At 39.9% G+C, this 18,455-nt stretch overlaps 2 protein-coding genes across 3 annotated transcripts; both read right to left on the reverse strand.

The window, feature by feature from the left end:
- Window positions 1–1,513: 1,513 nt before the first annotated feature.
- On the reverse strand, window positions 1,514–3,534 carry LOC116247065 (structure-specific endonuclease subunit slx1). Of its 2 annotated transcripts, XM_031619016.2 has the most exons (4): window positions 3,298–3,534; window positions 2,791–2,929; window positions 2,456–2,589; window positions 1,514–2,366 (listed from the first exon to the last, which is right to left on the reverse strand). In XM_031619016.2, the coding sequence occupies exons 1-4, from the start codon at window positions 3,471–3,473 to the stop codon at window positions 1,781–1,783; spliced, it is 1,035 nt and encodes a 344-aa protein (XP_031474876.1). In that variant the 5' UTR covers window positions 3,474–3,534; the 3' UTR covers window positions 1,514–1,780. The 2 variants fall into 2 exon arrangements, with proteins under 2 accessions (XP_031474876.1, XP_031474877.1); XM_031619017.2 differs by lacking the exon at window positions 3,298–3,534 and having other exon boundaries at window positions 2,456–2,639; window positions 2,791–2,927.
- Window positions 3,535–13,752: 10,218 nt separating this feature from the next.
- On the reverse strand, window positions 13,753–14,924 carry LOC116247068 (uncharacterized). Its single transcript, XM_031619020.2, has one exon. It carries the CDS (start codon window positions 14,500–14,502, stop codon window positions 13,918–13,920), a length of 585 nt encoding a protein of 194 aa, XP_031474880.1. The 5' UTR covers window positions 14,503–14,924; the 3' UTR covers window positions 13,753–13,917.
- Between the last annotated feature and the right edge of the window lie 3,531 nt (window positions 14,925–18,455).

The following is an 18,455-nucleotide window of genomic DNA, read 5'->3' on the forward strand; positions in this document are numbered from 1 at the left end:
ATTAAAGTTCCATGTTTGTTTTGTCATGGAACCTTCCTGGATTTTTTTATCCAGTTCCACTTCTACAACAGAATTCCACGTATTCAAACGTGGCCCGAGGACAGACATTCACGGTCTTTTACACCGGGACTTCCAGGCCTCGGGTATCTGATGTTGGCTTGAAAGCTTGAGCTCGTCGTCGTAAACAGGCAATTAGTTCTATACTGCTTATAGAGATCCCATGCTTCGATTCCGCTAGCCCGCTATTCTGGCTCCACTGTCATAACCCAGGAGACCTGTGGGTCAGGCGACTACGTTCGAGCTTCTACTTACCACTCAGTTGCTTCGAGCAGTTGAACTCGTTGTCTGTTATGTTGGGAAGCACAGGAGGCCTCGCTTATTTCGTTTTCACAGTTCGATTTGTCAAGTGCCTTGCCGGTAGCAAAGAGTTGGCTCTGTTCACCCGGGGTTTAGGTGCTTAAAATTAAATGTGATCATTTTCCGGCTACTGCCGTACTGCGTTTATGTTCCTCTGCAGTTGATCTTGTCTTGTAATGCCAAAACTGTTGATTTGTGCCTTACATGCATCATTTTTTTTTTTGAAAATAAATAAAAAATTTTCACGTAGTGAGGATATGCATGCCAATACGCCAATATCAAAACAAGATGCTACGCTACATCATGCCTCGTCTACTAGTTTGGGATGAGCAGGAGGATTAATCCCCACTTGAGCAAGAGCTGAAATCTTGTCCCTCCCTCCCTTCCCTGGTTAGATCTCCACGTGCGGGGACCCACTCCCCTTGTCCATTAGTTAAACCAACATTTTATTCTCAGGAACATATCTCAAGCAGCCATTCTGCAGCTAGTTTTCAAGGGCTCTGGAAAATTGGTTTTCAGAGACTTCATAATTGTAATGTTCAACGCAAGTTTTGCAACTGAATTATTGACGAGGTAGCGTGCAAGGCTTTGCCCACTGCAATGGAAAAAAAGAACGCAAGAAATAAAAGCAATTTGATGCATTTATCTGACATTAGGAGCGCTTTTTATTTTTTTTTGAAGAAGAATACGGGTTCCATTTATTTTGTTGTCAGCATACCATACCATGATCACTGAAAAGGCCATGACAGATGGGTGCTTCTTGTAGCTAGTTCAAGGTGAACAAAAGAGCAGCTAACTGACCTGATCTCCCAATAGGCAATCAAACGAACGGTTGGACACTAGAACTGTTTCAGCTGTGTGAATCTGTCATGATTCCTTGATTTTGCATCATGGAGTGGATGCCGAGGTAAGATTTGTCAAGAACTAGATCCTTGATTAGATTGGCAAATGCATTACAACTTGACATGTCGTAGGACTAAGCCCGTTACTGTTACAATAGGCATGGGAGAGAGAGAGAGAGATCTGGCTCACAGAGAAAATAAACTGAAAAAGGAAACTCTTTATGCTAGGAGTAGCCAACAATGATCATGCATCAATTAGTGCAGGAACTCCTTTTACCAACATTCTAATACGGACAATTTTTTGAGAACATATATAATGAATGATATTTTATTAACTCGTGCACAACAAGTAAATCTTATGAGAACAAGGCCGGGACTTTACCAAGCTTGTGAATTATTATTGAAGCTCACAGTCAACTACTTGGTCAAGTTTGTGAAATGTAGAAATCATAGCTAAATATAACTAGTGCACAACAAGTATATAAAATCTTATGAGAACAAGGCCGGGACTTTACCAAGCTTGTGTATTATTATTGAAGCTCAACAGTCAACAAGTTGGTCAAGTATGTGAAATGTAGAAATCATAGTTGAATATAATCAGGTGAATTTGTCAAATCTATAATACTCAAGGGAGATGGGCTTTTATTACGAAAATTAACCATGGAGCTTGTGGGTGTTGATTCTACGTTGGCCCTGGCTTTAGGAGGCGAAATTATACAGCAAGACTGATCTTCATCACTAAAAGATTGTGAAGGAATTTCAGATCTACTTGTTTCTTTCTTTTCTGAGGAAAGAGTATGTCGCAACGATTTTCTGCTTTTGTAAAACTGGGTGATACTCATCTGATTATTTGAAATGCTCCCGACTTCAGCATCAAGGTGGCTGCAGACTTCGGCATCGAGATGATTGGCAATATTAGCCACTCCCACGACCTGACCAAGGTTGTCCCTTTCATAAGTGGCATTACTATCAGTATCTATACCACCAACCTCATCATCATCATCATCATCATCATCATCATCATCATCATTGTGAGCAATTCCTTCCGCATAGCAAGGAAGTTCATCCATGGGGGCAACTTGCATTTTCATATGATCTGGTAATGCTGGGCAACCAGCAGCGAGCTTCGTGTACTTTGTTGAGAAGAAATTCACTGTCAGGTTGGCACTGCGGAAAGTGAAGTTAGCTGCGGCTTTCTCCTAGTTAAACAAAACATCTAAAAATGAAAGAGATAATTCCATATAAGAAATTTTTACCCTTTCCAAGCCGGAAGCGTGAGCATTGTGTACGCAAGCTTAATCTTACCACCGATGCCAGCAAGCGATTTCAATCCCGAAGCTGCATCTCTTACAGCCAAAGACTCTCTTGGATGTTGCCATGCCCATTCAAACTGCAGTATTGCACACCAATCAGCGACTATTTTATTGGAAACTTTTTCTCCTGCAACACATTCATTTCCATGTCTAGATTGGACACTTGCTTCCTTTCTAATGACTAGAATTGCAGAATGTGCATAATTAACTATTGAGGTTTCATATCAATTAAGGAAAAATAAAAAGGGAACAAAATGGGAACCATCAATGTGAATTACCTGGAGAGCAGCAACATTGGAGGAAAACCCAAAGATACATAAAACCATCTCCCAAGGTCGTTTCCTCTTTGTTCTCCATGCACCAGACGTTATTTCACCATTGTGTTGCCTGATACGTCTTCGAGGATTGACAGTAAAACTATGAAATGACAGCAGTGGTTCAGAATCGGTTAGGGCTTGTTAGACAGGCGGTTCTTGAAATGAAAAAATTGAGAGGAGCTCGGACGAATCCAAGGAAATTATGTGGAAGAAATTGGAAGTAAGCTTCGTGATTAGAGAAGGAGTAAAGAATCCTTAGAAATTTTAGCAATTATCTCCTCCATGAGCAATCCAAAACAAGGAATTGGTGGAGGCAGTTTGTATAAATGGTCGTACACTGATAATTAGCTGAATTCTGAACCAGATTAACCAAGATCGTAAGTAAACATTACTACCCAGTTCCCCTAAAAGTTTCAAAAACAATAATCTAGAAAGCAGATAGAGAGAGAGAAAAGGATAGAGAGATACCCAATATAAGTGTGCCCCTTAAACCTAGGGGATAGAGAACAGAGAAGGTAGCAGGCAAAGAAATCGCGCTTCCTTGCATTCAGCGTTGCCCTCGTCTTCCTCGCGTCACTGTCGTCGCCTTCCGGGTCGGCAATTCCAGTATCCGGCCTCGAACGGGGACGACCGCGCTTCCTCATTCTCACCTAGAACAGAGACACAGCGAGAGAGAGAGAGAGAGACGAGGGTCTTGTTTGTTTTCTTTGGTTGAGAGCTCGCGATCGAACTGGAGTGGACGGGTCCAGGCCTCTGACCGTTGGACGCATTCCCGTTCGAAATTCAAACGGATCTGGGCTGACACTCCTGCTAGGGATGTAAACGGGCAGATTTGAATCGGATTCAGCTTTTATTGAAATCGGATTTGGATCTCATTATTCCAAATCAAATTCGAATCCAACTGATAAGGTTCCACATTCATGTGTAACTAGATCAGAATTTTCTTAAACCTAATTAGATACCAGACTCAAATTTGGAATACTGAATCTGGCTATGCATTTAGATTTAAATAGGTAATGAAATAAATCCAATACATTTGCAACCCTACGTTTTCCAACGGCGAACCAGTCCTCTACAGTTAACTCCCCTTTATATGACAGAGTCCTATAAGTGTAGATCATTTGGGTTAGGTGATTTTCAGATTTTCTAAAAACTAGGAATGTTGATGGATTGGATTTAAATCTGAGTGCATCTTATCATATTTGATTTGTCGGATGTTCACATATTCAGATTTAAATATGAATAAAGAAAAGCTCTTACCATGTCCAAATCCGACTTTTAAATTCACATATGAATCAGAATCACAACATTATGATATGTTAGGAACTAATTTTCAAAAGGCATGAGTATTGGATACAGGGTACTTGTTCAAAACTACATCTGAATCTAATTGCTTTTTCATTTAAAACCAAAACTAAATGTTATCAAATGTGATTTTCTAAATTTGAATCCAATGCGATTTCTTAATTAGATGCTAAGTTTTTTTTGCTCCCCCATATTATGCTTTTTTCTGCAATTCAGACAAATATCTAATCTGAATATGATCTATTGATCATCATTGAAAAGGGCAGCAGTGCTATAATGCATTAGAAACATCAAGTGGACTTCTCTTGTCTCCATTTTCACATGCCAATTCTACCACCATTTTAGTTGGGTCTCCATGGTGCATTAACTTGGCCTTGGTCCACCATTTTGGTGTATCAGCCATTGATCACATGGTTACAGGAAACTACTGGAATACTGACATGAGCATCAAATTTTGTCACCAGTGCAAGCATTAATCCATGGTTGGCTCACTTTGGCGCATTAACTTGGCCTTGGTCCACTTGAAACTGACAAAAGTATCAAATCCCATCATCATTAGAAGTTCAGGCGTATACGGAAATCTACTGCTCGAGTGAAGGTCGAAGCTTTTCATTCCCTCATCCCCACCCTGAGGGCTGCCACCATTAGAGGTGGTACAAGAAAAATGTGAAAAGTGTCAAGTTGAAGACTCCGGATCAATCCCCAACCTTACCAAGGGTCTTGACATAACATTGCCCAAGTATCAGTTGGCTCCTGCGGCTTTCTTTCTTGATCAAGAGTTTATAATCATAAACAAAAAAGGATCAGTGTATTTCAACACACATTGGCTTCTTACGTATAATATCGTAAATGGTTGGCTTGCTTGTTTTGGTGTATAATGTTACTGGGAGAGGCTACTTTTTTCAATCCGGATATTGTCAAGCATTTAAATTCTTGGGTATCGTTTTGCAATCTTCACGCCAACTCTTGCTTTATGTTCCCAGTTTCTTTATGTAAAAGATTTAATCAAACGAGAACGCGATTGGCAGTTTTTTTTTTTAATTTATTAGAGCTTTTTTTTTAGGCCGCTTGAAGAGTTGAAGCTCGTTCTAGTTTCAGGCCTACTTGAATCATCTGCTAGTGACGATCGATTAAAGGTTACTTCTGTCTTGGAATCTAATGAAGCAAATGTCACTTTAAGAAGGATTAATGACAATACAGCTGCTACTTTCTGCTACTCCTATCCTGTGGTGCTGTGGAGATGGAGAAGAGAAAGAAGCTAAAATCTGCTAATGTAACCAAAACTTTTTGAAAATAGAGAATAAATAGATGAAAACATAATCATACTCTAATGCAAAGCCAGGAGCTAGATCTAAATCCAAAGAAAGGACCAACATCCAAATCCGAACAAGAGAAGGACCAAAAATCCAATTTCTGAACCAACTGGTACAATGTTTTCCCTTCTTTTCTGATTTCCTTTTGATTAGTCAGTTTCTGCATCGCTCGCTACATGAATTACTTATTCTCAAGATGTGCCTTACAACTTACAAGTCCGAAGGATTCGAGGCATTGTATAAGTTATTACATGATTGAAAATCTAAGTTGAATACAAAGCCATTGCAAATGGAGCTGCTAGATATTTTGATCTTTCGTGCTCATCGAATATTTTAGAAAACATACTCAACTTTTAAAGGACCAGACAAAACGTACTCATTATATATATATCTATATATATAGGCGGGGGAATTAAAAAGTATCACTAAAACATTGTTATCACACAAGCATTGTTAACAGTTTAAAGTGCAGCAACAGTTGTTCATAGTACTTGTAGAAATAGTTTAATGAATTTTTTACTTTTAGTCATTTCACAACATTTCTGGCAGCCATGAATAGTCCTTGATGGACATATCCCTTAATATAAGAATTAGTAAAAATGTTGAAACTTGAGCGTGATTCTGTTACACAACATAACATATGAAGCTGGTTAATCGACATTGTTCAACTGAACAGTGGTCAATAGATATAAGATGTGCTCCACCAGCGAACCTATGATGGAAGAACAGTTTTATATAGGCAACTATGAGCGAGGCCGGTGTGCGATTAGCAAAGCTATTAATGAGAATATTACTATACCAGCGTATTAAATTACTACTATCGTGTTGAATATTTTGGTATCTTGCTTTAATGAAACAACCTTTCATTTTCATGAACAGGTATTAGTTTACTTTCCCTGTTTTAAAATTTAAGGAAATGGTTTATTTTTCCATTCACAGCCCTGTCATGGTGTCCACTGCCATCTCTGTCCTAACCACTGGTACTGCTGATGGCAGCAATGGCTGACGCCACCACCGCTGCAGCTGCCATCACCACGGGGCAGCTCTGCCACCGCCACGACCATGTCTTCTAGGTATTGCGGTCACCACCAAGCCGCCACCACTTTGTCACCACCATTTCGCCGACACAGCTACTGTCAACGTTGACGCCGGTGCTACTATACAATCATCTCTCCCACTTGGCCATTTTGCTGCCGTCACCACATGAACCAGTTGCCTTTAGTCACATATGTAACATAACGGGGAAAATGGAAAATGCAGGCTAATGGGCAGATGCCCAACTTGAATTTTTCATAGCGCACTGTCCGATGCACTGAACAATGGGTTTAATCATGCTCGCTGAATGCATTATATTGGGCAATCATGATTGGATAGAACTTAGGCTGGCTGGAAGATTTTAGCTCCTAAAAACACACCCACGCACGTACACCATCATTTACACTCCAATTGGACTAGCATATGACAGTAACGAAGCACCTTAAGAGTTTTTCCATGTTTGATTTCATAATTTGGATCCAAATGCGCAAGAAGTCTGCCCAGCAGCTTCTATCAGGAATCTTAGTTCTGCATACTTTTTTCTCCTTTGATCAGAACAAATTGAAACTTATTAGAAATGAAATTTATATAACGTTGTGATGAACTGACAAACAGTTGAAAGCAGTTAATTAGAGGACCTACTACATTTTTCACTGGAAATTGGAATTATGAGTCTCACCTGTTTACCGTGATGTGCACCAATAGTTCCAGCAATTATGTCTAGGGTTCAAATCCTTCCAAAGAGAAACGGCAGCGTGACGATTGTAGATCAAAGAGTTAAATTTATCTAATTGTAATGGACCGAGACACGGGTATGTCTAGTCAATTCCAGTAAAGAAACAAATTGAGCTTGTGATCCAGCCCGGAACCATGCAGAAGACTGTTGAAGCCGCAGTCCAAAGCCTGAACCAAATCCGACTAACTTAGTTCAAGCATTCTAGACCTGATACAACCTGGAAAAGAAGCACAGAGCCCGAATCACTCACACATCCATAGATAGACAGAGAATAGAGAATACTCTAAATTATGGTTTATTTATTGACATGACGTATAAAGTCAAGTAACAACTGTACAAATAAATCGCTAATTAGTTCTTAGACGACATTATTTAACGGCTTTTAAAGCATAGGGTGCATCTTTGCCATCTCTGACATCAAGGTGGGTACGGTACCTAAGGTGAAGGGTGCACCACTGCTATGACCGATGCCGATGATGATAAGCCTGCCCCTGGAGTCTGGGGGATGTTTTTGGGTCCCCTCTCGCTCACTTGAAAAGATTGAAAGGCTTAACCATGTGTCACAAAAAAAGGTGGTTGGCAGATCATGAATGCCAATATCATGTGAAGATAGCACTTAATGATCTTCACATTGGTGGATGTTCAGCAGTTGGATGGATGCACTCCGATCCTAAAGTTACTTTCATCCCCACCATGTGAAGTTTCTGCTTTAAAGACACTTGGCTTTGTTGGTAGTCAATGGAGGCATGCAGGATCCAATGTCTCTTAAATGCATCTCTGTGGTCATACCTTTCTTGAACTCTCATGAGTAAATTGGTGTTCTCAAAATTGAGGAAAAATTGCTTGCTTAGTTCACATTCATGTTCAGATTGGTGGAAATCCGAAGATAATTGATGCGCCTTTTTCTAGTGCTCCAGAAGAAAACTCCAGTAAAACTTTATACTTGATTTATTTTTTCCCTGTGAAAGAAGAACCTTCTATCAATCCAACCATGTTACACTCATTTAAATATTGGCCAGATTTGGTCAAACCAGATTCTCACAATGAGATCTGGCTTCAAAGGAACCATGATGGTCTGGATGATATAGAATCATGAGCAAATGCAGTCCTGTGTAACGCATATTCCTACGTATTATATTCAACAGGAAAAAAAAAACACTAGAAGCAGAACTTACAATTTTCTATAGGGAAGGGGAATATGTCCTCTCATTAAATAACAAAATTGAAGAATGACTTGCATAAAAGATTGTCAACCATCTAGCTAGGGGATTGCATTTTTGATCTTCAAGTTGAAGAAACTAAGTTAGAGAGTTGAACGCCCGATGTGCATATTTGTTGGCATATCGTGTACATAAATTTTAATATTATAAGCTAGCAATAATGGGGAGCCAACAGTAACATCACTCAGTGGACTGCACTAACAGTATTAATTATCAATAATATCATAATATCACTAGGTTTTGGAAAAACATATTGATGGGGCACATGGGTTGCAGTAGGGGTCTAGCTTGGACCTTCCCCTTCCTACTTTCTAGATCTGCTGGTCCAAGAACAGAAGATCTTAAAACTGCAGACTTTGTGCGTCAGTATGCTCGCTTCACGATCGCCATCATCCTTGCGCCTTCCAGATTCTTATATTTCTACCTTCATAAACTTCCAAAAATGCAATCATAGAAGGAGAAACATTATTAATCACTGGATATTTTGCTGAAATGGTGCATCCTATTACGGCCCTTAGATGGTTTTAAGCTTATAATCACTTTACTAAAGTCTGACAAAAATTACCTGAAAAATTAACCCTGTAATTCCATAAGAAGGGGAAGTACTAATGGAGGCGGTGAAGCTTAATCCTTGTTGGGATTGAGGTACCGCAAAAAGGTTCTTGGACTTGAGTTTTTTATATTCAGAAGCCGCCTGCGCAATATTGTAAAAAATTAAAGGCATCCCATTGAATTCATGCGTACTTTATGATTATTTACACCAGCATATAAATGAATTAGTTGGTAGGCAGGACTTAGGTAAAAATTAAAGAACACAACATTAATTTCTTCGCCATTATTGTTTTTCTAAATTTTCAGTGGAACTCATCTTTCGAACTTTACCCTAACGCACATTAGAAAAATACTGGTTCTAGGATCTAAAGCGGCTAAATATATTGAAGTTTGGCTCCAAATTAATGTGATTTGCTGCAGTCAAAAAGTTAATAAGAAATTCTCATACAATATTGATCCATTTGCAACCCCAATCACCACCTACTGCATAGTATTGTAACTTCACTTTCTTGTCTTAGGTAACATTTAATTACTTATATACTACAAACTGTTGCCAAGTTGTTTTAGTGCATTTACAGTGACACACGTAATATACTTTGAGCTTTATGTGACATCTGCCTCAACAGTGACCCTGAGCTTCTTGTTTGGGACCATACATATTCTAACCAACTTCACGATCTACCTTACTTTCATTAAAGTAGCCGGACATCTTCCAGTCCATTCTCAGGATCCACAACAAAAAACCAATGCCAGCAACTCATTCAAGAAATGGGAAAGTAGCCTTAATTGTTCTTATTTCCAGATGATATTCCTTCTTCATTGATCATTCTTATACTTCAAGGAAGATGTTTAGTTGTTAATTATGAAATTGGCTTAGCTCAAATATGGGTGCAAGTGGGTCCGACCTGAAATTAATTAGGGTTTTGTCACGTTCGTCCGCATTACGTCCGAAAGTCTTAATGTTGCATTTTCTCCAGCCCAACTGTGCTTGTCAGGATTAAGGTTCGTATGATTTGGTTCGAATTAACCTCGAAGTTTTAAGACAGGTTAAAAAATCTATGGTTTAAGATGCCTTAACAACAAGTTCTACAACAACTGGCTAGACGGTCTAGGGTTTTGGTGATTCGAGGAGAGATCAAAACCGTCCCTCTTTTCCCCTTGCCCCAGATGTCCATGAATGTTTTGAGACCTGGGTGGGAAGTGAAACACATGTCAATTAGAGTACAACACATCAACTGTCGCAGTTTAGAGAAGTAGCACCCATAGAAATCGAATTGATGACCAAACTTTTACTTGTCAAGTATTGCTACCAATTACGCTACGCCCCTTGAAGCAAACGGTCTGAGGTTTAAGATGTCATTCCAAAAGTGGTTTGTCTGTTATCCAGAAATGGAAATCCAGATATGAACAAGTGCATGAGAGTTCGCACTCACTGAAAGGTGGATGACAGCCTCTTGGATGAGAAGTGGATTTGGGCATCAGCCAGCACAATGAGTCGGTGCTCGAACATGGAACTTACAAGTGGCTTGTACATGGGGTCCCAACTCCAACTTCACAACCACCCACCCATTAATGACTTGGTTCCAAACTGGCCACATTTTTCATCACCTTTCTGGTCTCTCACAGGCCACCGGATTCTAATGGTGCAGCCATTACTCAGCCCATGCGAGCATCTGTACTTTTTTCATCAATGAAGAAACAAGGCTTTGGTAGCAGGTTTCATCTGGCTCCAATCGGAGACCATTCTTTCTTGTTTTCATTTGTGGAAGATATCAGTCTCTTTTTTCTGAGCTCTAATAGCATTTGAGAATTAAACGAAACTGGGTGGGTGGAGGCGATTTACATATAAATTGACATTCAGATTCAGGTGAATCATCTCACTTTCATTGTTTTTATTGTGAAGGTGGGGTTAGGTAGGACCTAATGCATCAAGTCGAAACACTTATCCTTAGGTATTCAATTATATGCAGTTTTACAAACCAAAGGCTTAAGCATTCTTCACCTTGAGGAGGTGTTCAATTAATACAGATTTTATATTCATGGGTGTGATGTAGCAAAAGATCCATGGTAAATCCTATGTTTCAATTAATACAGATTTTATATTCATGGGTGTGATGTAGCAAAAGATCCATGGTAAATCCTATGGTTCATCAAACTAAGGATCTTAAGTTAGGCCTAAAATCTACACTTGAAATCCTTACTTTACCTTTTTCTATTGAGAAAGGTTCGATTTAAGATTGAAGAAGCAATGGGCTGATCTTAAATCAATGTTTCGAATCTTGAGGATTTTAAATCGGGGGCAATCCAATGTCTCCTAAAGGTCTTCAGTTCGTTTTTGTGTGCAGCAGGTCTCAGCAGGTCTTATACCTGGTGGAAGTGACCATGAAACTCCAAGGGCGCTTGAATGATTTCACTCAGTTGTACGCATGAGAGTATGATTGATGAATTTGTTTGTGGACAAATTTGCTAGTATTAGATCTGTCATCATACCTGCCGGCCGGTGATGGTAAAAAATTTCCATGATGGTACTCTTTTATGTATTTGTCCAAAAGATTGAAGTGAATTCATGGCACACTTTCTGAATTGTTCCACTACATGAAACAATAATATCCTGTTAGTTGTTACTGTTCCCAAACACTTCGTGAGAGGTCGTTTGGTATCGGGAAAACTTTGAAAATGTTTCATTAATCTGCATTCGCTTTAAGAATGAGTTAAGTTTTTGAAAATAATCTTAGAATGTTTCTGCTGCCAAACGACCAAAGGACCAGCCAGTAAAGGAACTTTGAACCTGAGTCTGACAGTCGGCCAACACGACCGGTTTATTCCGGGCATTATTTACTGGCGTTTTGTCCAAGGTTTTCAGAAAGCAATGTGTTTTCTTCATGACTCGAAAAATTCTCTCTTTTTTGATGGACGACTCGGAGGAGATATTTGGAAATTTTGGATTGACTCGTGTATCTCTTCGTTTTCACGATCTATAAGAAAATAGTCCAAAGCAAGGAAAAACAATAAAAAACAAAATTTCTGTCAAGCAATTTCTGAATCCTTTGTTTGGTTTCATGGCCAGTTCTTTCTTTCGAAACACATTTTCCATAGTACAAATGAATTCTTCCGAGGGTTGGTGACTGGAAAGAACTGTTGGAAGTGAGATGGAGGAATCCAAGATAAACTGATACGTTACGAATCGTGATGCTTGAAAACGCAGAGTTGGGGGCTCCGAGGGGTTGAACAATGAAAGCTATCTCCTTTTTTGCAGTACAGCCCTAATGAAGAAGAAAAATATTGATGTACAGTTCCTTTCCAATCTCTTCCCGCTCGACCCATCTTTTTGTTCAAATGAAAACAACTTGTGAATAGTTATTCCCGAAGCAGGAGCAGAAGCAACAGTACAGGGCCTATAGGCGTCGAATTTCTGTAAAAGACGGAGTACAGCAGGAAGCTAAGCTAATGAGGAGAAGCGATTCTCTGGCAAATCTGTTCCCAAGCAATCAAAACAGGAATCCTCCAATTTCTACATCTCAACAAACCCCTGCGACCATGAATGGTTGCAGTGTTCTTGAGATTTATGAAACTGAATTCAGCAAAACAGGCTAAAAATGACTAAAATCAGATCCTGCTGGCTCTCCGGAAAGGAGAAAAATATGTTAAAACAGGCACAATAAATGGACACCTTAGTTTAACGGCGGGTGGTTCGCATTATCTCCTACAAGGCCAGGCCAGCTGGTCCCCGGCCAGGTGAATGGGCGCCTCGTGGCCCCTTCAATGGTTGCAATAAAGAAGGTGCGGGGAGGGAGTTGCAGGATGACCCGTAGAATTTAATGTAAGGCGCGTCTGCATATGTGTAAGGGGAATGAGGTCCTTATAGAGTTGGCCGCAGTAGTCAAGCGATGTCTCTCCAGCCATTACCCCCCACGACGCCGATTAAAGGCTTCAGCAGACATCCAGGCCTGCCATTAATACAGGATGGTAACTACTACCTGACCTTTCCACTTCCTATTAATTACTTACACAAATGGAGACTGCTACTTGTCTTCACCGCCTGTTGATGCATTGGTGGAGGACTGTCCAGCCTGCACATGGAAGATTCACCTATACAGAAGCTTTTAGATGGGAAGACGACATCAAAATTACTTTCCAGTTACAAAAGACTTTTGAGAATCAGGCTGCTCGATGTGGTCAGTTCGAGGCCCTTCTTGGCTCTGCAGGTCATATCTTGCCAAGAGGATTTGAGATTCATCAATTGGAGCAAATCACCTTTCAGGGTTACTGTTCCATGCTCCTTTATGAAATGGTGGACGATGTGGGTAGTCTAATAACAGCTGAATCAGGGGTGGCCGAGTTTGACATATAGATGAAGTTCAACCACGAATTTGCTCCTCTTAGTTGTGGGAGATGCACAGGCTAGAGGTAGACACTGTAGGCTACTGTAGAGAAAGAAATACATGTCTGCTTTTTGATTGGGAGAGGCCATGTTCGGAAGGTGGTGTTGTCCTCCCTCCAAATTGCCTAATGCCATTGAAGCTGTGAACCACTATAACATGGACCCCATCACCAAGGACGACATAACGTGACCATTCTGCTAATTCTGCTAACTTCTAATGTCATTGGCAATTTTGCTCCTTAGGAGGACGATGGCAGCGGCCATTGACGTTTGTGAGATGAAAATTGCATTCAGGACGGACAATTTGAAAACCCAATTCACATTGCAGAACTCGAGAAATAAGAGAGAAAGAAAAACAGGCAGAAAGGAAGCCACAGGAGAGAGCCATGACTGACATCCATGAACAGAATGCAACACTAGACTTACATGAACAACAATCCTCCTTCGTAAACTACAATTTCACATAAGGGAGATGAACAAAAAAAGGAAAAAAAAAAGACAAAAGAAGGGAAACCTCAGAGCAGCAAGGCACCACCTTAATCAAGCTTAATATGGATCGAGCTGATGGTTGGAAGCAGGAACAGAAGCCCTGCTGCCTCTTCTGGCGACCTGCCAAAACACATTCTTGACAGCCAACATGGGGAGGCACCCCTGCGGATCCGAGTAGTTCTTGCGAAGCTGGCCAAACCGGAAAGGAGACGTGGGCGATCCGGCGGCGTGCTCCAATTCTTCCTCGCAGCCGGCGGACGAGGAAGAGGAGGAGGTGGACGAGTAAAGCCTGCAGCGGCCGTGGAGGCTAGAGGTGGCTCTGCGAATTGGGGACTTCTTCCTCCACGCAGTGAACTTGGGGAAAACATCAATTGGTGATTTGGGCTGCTTCCTTTGGGGCCTAGGGGAGAGGAAGGAAGGAGGAGGAGTCAGGGGAGGGATGTGATCTGTGGGGGCAGGCCTCTTGGGCGTGCCTGGTCTGGTTTCCCATTGGAAGGGCACTTCTCCTGCTGCTACCCCATAGTAGACCCTGCATGAAGTGTTGCCATTGGAGGTCTCCTTGGAGAGTAGCCTGTTGAAGAACTTATCATCTTTGCTGATGTACAGCGACTTCGGCTGCGGTTCTAAGCTGTTGGTGACCATTTCTCTGAGTTGGTAGCACGCCAACGGCGATGCAGGGCAGGAAGGGGAAGAACACAATAAGAAGGAGGAGGAGGAGAGAGAGTGGAGGAATGGGCGGGCGATTTGGCGGGCCTTTCAGCAATTAGATAAACCTGCAGGCAATATATAATATATATGAGAGGGAAAAACCTGGAGGTAAAGATTGCTAAATTTAGATGGTAGCGCCTGAATCGCTTCTTCTGGAGGGGCTCTAAATTAAGAAGAGACTCGCCGCTTTCACTGCAAATGGGCAGATGGTTGAATTGAAGGAAAGGGTAGATGCTGTTGGCGACGTTCATCGAGAGGCCCCACCTCCTTCCCGAGCCCCATCGCGCAACTGTTATAGTCCACCGACCGGCTGGCTGGCCCTTGTGTGATTAATGGAGGAACTGACATCATTCACAATTGAAAAGAGGAAATTGGGTCTCACTGCATTTCTTTCTTTCTTTCTTTTCTTCTTCTCTCACTGTGTTTTTTTCTTTTTTTTCTTTCTTTCTTTTGGATTTCTCTTCCCTCCAGGTTTTACTTTTCTTTATTAATCTGGTGCTTATCACTGATTCGGTAATGGGGAACCTCAAATCATAATAAATGGATCTACCATTTTCTTTCTTTCTTTTCTTTTCATCTCCAATGGGCATGGTGCACGCGCTACCATGAAAAGAATCCAGCCAACCGCTTCAATGGGTTTTCAGGCTCAAAATTTTAAAAGCGCAGCCAGATCTAGATCTAACGCAAGTAAGATCAAAACAGTTATGGAGACTCATATTTGAATTCAATTTCAGTTGCTTAATTCATACATGTATGTCATTCTGATTAGACTTCTTGAGACCTATTTCTGTTTACTGGATCTGGCCAGATGAATCCAGTTTGGAGTTGATAATCAGATCTTACCGACCCACTGTCATACCCACCAGCCCTTATAGATATGTCTGGAAAAGCTACATACACCGGCAATCAGATCTATATAGCCTACCATCGTACCTTAATTTGATTGTTTTTTGGCGTTATGTATTATTTTGTGAACTGAAAATAGTGAGAGCATGTTAGTAAAAAGCTAAACATGCAATAATGAGATCTAAGATAATCTAAGATTTTGTTTCTTAACGAATCACGTAGTGTACATATGTTTACTACTACATCCAGAACCTGTTCTGGTTACTTTCCATTGATGAAGATCTAAACCTTCTCTCAGATCTGAGTTTTTTACCTGACCAACCTAGGCAAGTGGATGAGATGAACGATCGCAGGGGAAATTAATCCTAAGATTTGTTTGACACCCTTTTCCCAGTACCGCCGATAGTCATGTATGAAAGTAAGCCGGAGTGTAACCCACATGAGGTTGGAACTTATGAAAAAGAACTGTTCCCTCTCCAGATGCCCACTATCATTCACGTGCTTCTTGGTCTAATTCTTAAACTGTGCTTGAATGGCGGGCGGAATAATCTTATAAAAAACCATCCTCGCTCATAAATTAGATTTTCGGCAAATTAGGTTATCCGAAAAGCTTGATTTCAACTCTGTTTGAATGTCAAAACTGTGTCTGGCAAAAAAAAAAAAAAAAGAAGGAAAAAAGAAGAAGAGAACAATAATAACCGGCAGCAACCATTTTCTATTCATCCACTTGCCGGAAAATGGTGAAACTGAGGTTGCCCGTGTCAGCAACCAAGACCATCTCTTTTTTTTCCGGCCAGTACACTGCCGGAAAAGTGAAAGAGAACAAAAATGTCTACCATTTCGGATGAGTTTTTTGAGAACAGAAGAAGGGATCGAAACTGTTGGGTCTTCAACGATCGGGCAACAGCGGCCAACCGATCGATCGAGCCAAGGTCAGTGGGGTCGGTCGGGTTTCAGAGAGAAGAAGAATGCGAGGGTTGCCGCCGGTTTGGTTTCAGGCTCGAACAGCATAGATATAAAAGTGCAAAGATCTCAGCGTCACGTCCACTTCATGTAGCATTAGGCTGTAGGTTGCATTGAACTCATGGCTGTGGCCATGAGTCCACTTCGTGTAGATCTCAATAAGCACGCGTCATTTTCCAATGGTTGTTGTTCTTGGTTGTCACGACGTGAAATTATTTAAAGCACTAGCTCTCTCTCTCTCTCTCTCTCTCTCTCTCTCTCTCTCTCTCTCGCGAGTAGACAATTTATATATATATATATGCGACATAGATATTGATTTTTGTCACATTAATATTGAAGGAAAAATAAGAAAAAAAAGAGTGTGATAATAAAAATTTCTCATCTCTTTTTTCTTTTTATTTTTTTCCAAACTGCTGATATGAAACAAACCAAATATTGAGATTGTTGGTTGCCTGTCTAACATTTGAGTATCTAGCACTATAGATATAGAATTGATGAAGATGCTGATCGGGTGAAGTTGTGAAGTGGTCGATTCGCCTATTCAGCACAAGGTCACGAATTAACAAGAATTATTAACAAATATTTTTAAAATCTACATAAAAAGTGCCAAATAATTTTGAAATACAAAAATTTAGAAGAGAAAGTTAGAAGTTGATTCATAGTGCTCTTCAATTGGCCAAAGAAGGGGATTAGATTCGATGGGAATTGTTTGATTGAAGCCAAATTGATTTGATAACCTGTCCCAATAGACAGACTTGACTATTGTGTTTCTCTTTCCTTGCTGTCATATTAAATGAGGACAGAGAAGATGAAGAGAGAGAGAGAGACTTTAAATTCAGGGTTATTGTGAAAAGTTGGGATTTATATGAATGAAAGTCTCATTTATGTCTCCAACTATGGCCGTAGTTTTGGTTGTTACGTTAAAATTCATGATAAACATAATTTATGTACTAATGAAGACGGAGTCAACACGGTACCTGAAGAAAAGTACTATTTCAATTAAATCCTCAAATTTTGCGGGTTCTTGATAGCTTTTTAAAACTAAAGAATCTGATCCAAATGCTTCATTAAATGAGAAGCCACTCGGGCGCTAGATCCCATAGCAGGACAGATAAACGAGTTTTTACGTATTTCAAAAAAGTGCCTCTGCTTTTTCCTTTTTTTCAACAAGCAAGTTGCGACATCTACCTGAATGCATACTTGTGTTAATATATATATATATATATATATATATATATATATATATATATATATATATATATATATATATATACGATTTAATTTCGAAAACAACCAGCCCCTAGTTGGACAAGAACGTTAGGAACAACGCTTCTTTTGAAATTGAAAATGAAAAAACAAAAAAAAAAGATATGGTGATAATGAGAGCATTGAAATGGTATTATGAATGAGTTGGACCACTAAGACCTAAGTTCACTCCCCACAATAATTGGAAGAGCTCAAGAAGGCCATCACTTTCCTTCCATATTCTCAAATTAAGATGGGATGCCAATTGCCAATGTCACCCTATTGGCCAATTTATGGTGGCTTTACTGACGATCCATGATGGTTTTTTAGTTACAAATTTTTAATTTTAATCATCCGGCAGTGTTTACTTTTTCAATATATATATATATATATAGATAGCCGTAGCCCTACCTCATTTTTTTTTTTAAAATTTGGATGTAAATTTTTAAAAATTTTACTTTTATCATATAAAAATTTTAAAAAATGATATTTCGGCTTGTGTCAAAATTTAGAAACTTTAATTTGGTCCATCTCAAGAAAAATTTCTAGCTCCTCCACTATATATCCATACACACACACATACACATAGACAATTCAAGTATATTGAATGTCAAATGTTACCAAATAGCTAAGCCATAGAAATCTGTAGTTTAAAAAATCATGAAAGGAGAACTACCATGATGCAATAACAACTCATGTATTTTTTAACAACAGTTTATTTATGGTGTTTTTAGTGATTTTTTTTTTAATTTTAGTGAACCAACATTTGATGGTTTATTCCTCCTAGTATATATGTTCATGTACATGTGCAGGGGCGGAGCCAAGGTAGAGCC

This window comes from Nymphaea colorata, chromosome 2, assembly GCF_008831285.2.
Source record: "Nymphaea colorata isolate Beijing-Zhang1983 chromosome 2, ASM883128v2, whole genome shotgun sequence".
In the NCBI taxonomy this organism is placed as follows: Eukaryota; Viridiplantae; Streptophyta; class Magnoliopsida; order Nymphaeales; family Nymphaeaceae; genus Nymphaea; species Nymphaea colorata.

Bases quoted from the DNA above. Each gene is read 5' to 3' on its own strand.
- LOC116247065 (XM_031619016.2), bottom strand. From the start codon at position 3,473: ATGAGGAAGCGCGGTCGTCCCCGTTCGAGGCCGGATACTGGAATTGCC. The intron at 2,930-3,297 runs GTATCTCTCTAT...GTCATTTCATAG, and splicing joins AAGGGGCACACTTATATTGG to TTTTACTGTCAATCCTCGAA. The intron at 2,590-2,790 runs GTAATTCACATT...GCAATACTGCAG, and splicing joins CCAATGTTGCTGCTCTCCAG to TTTGAATGGGCATGGCAACA.
- LOC116247068 (XM_031619020.2), bottom strand. From the start codon at position 14,502: ATGGTCACCAACAGCTTAGAACCGCAGCCGAAGTCGCTGTACATCAGC.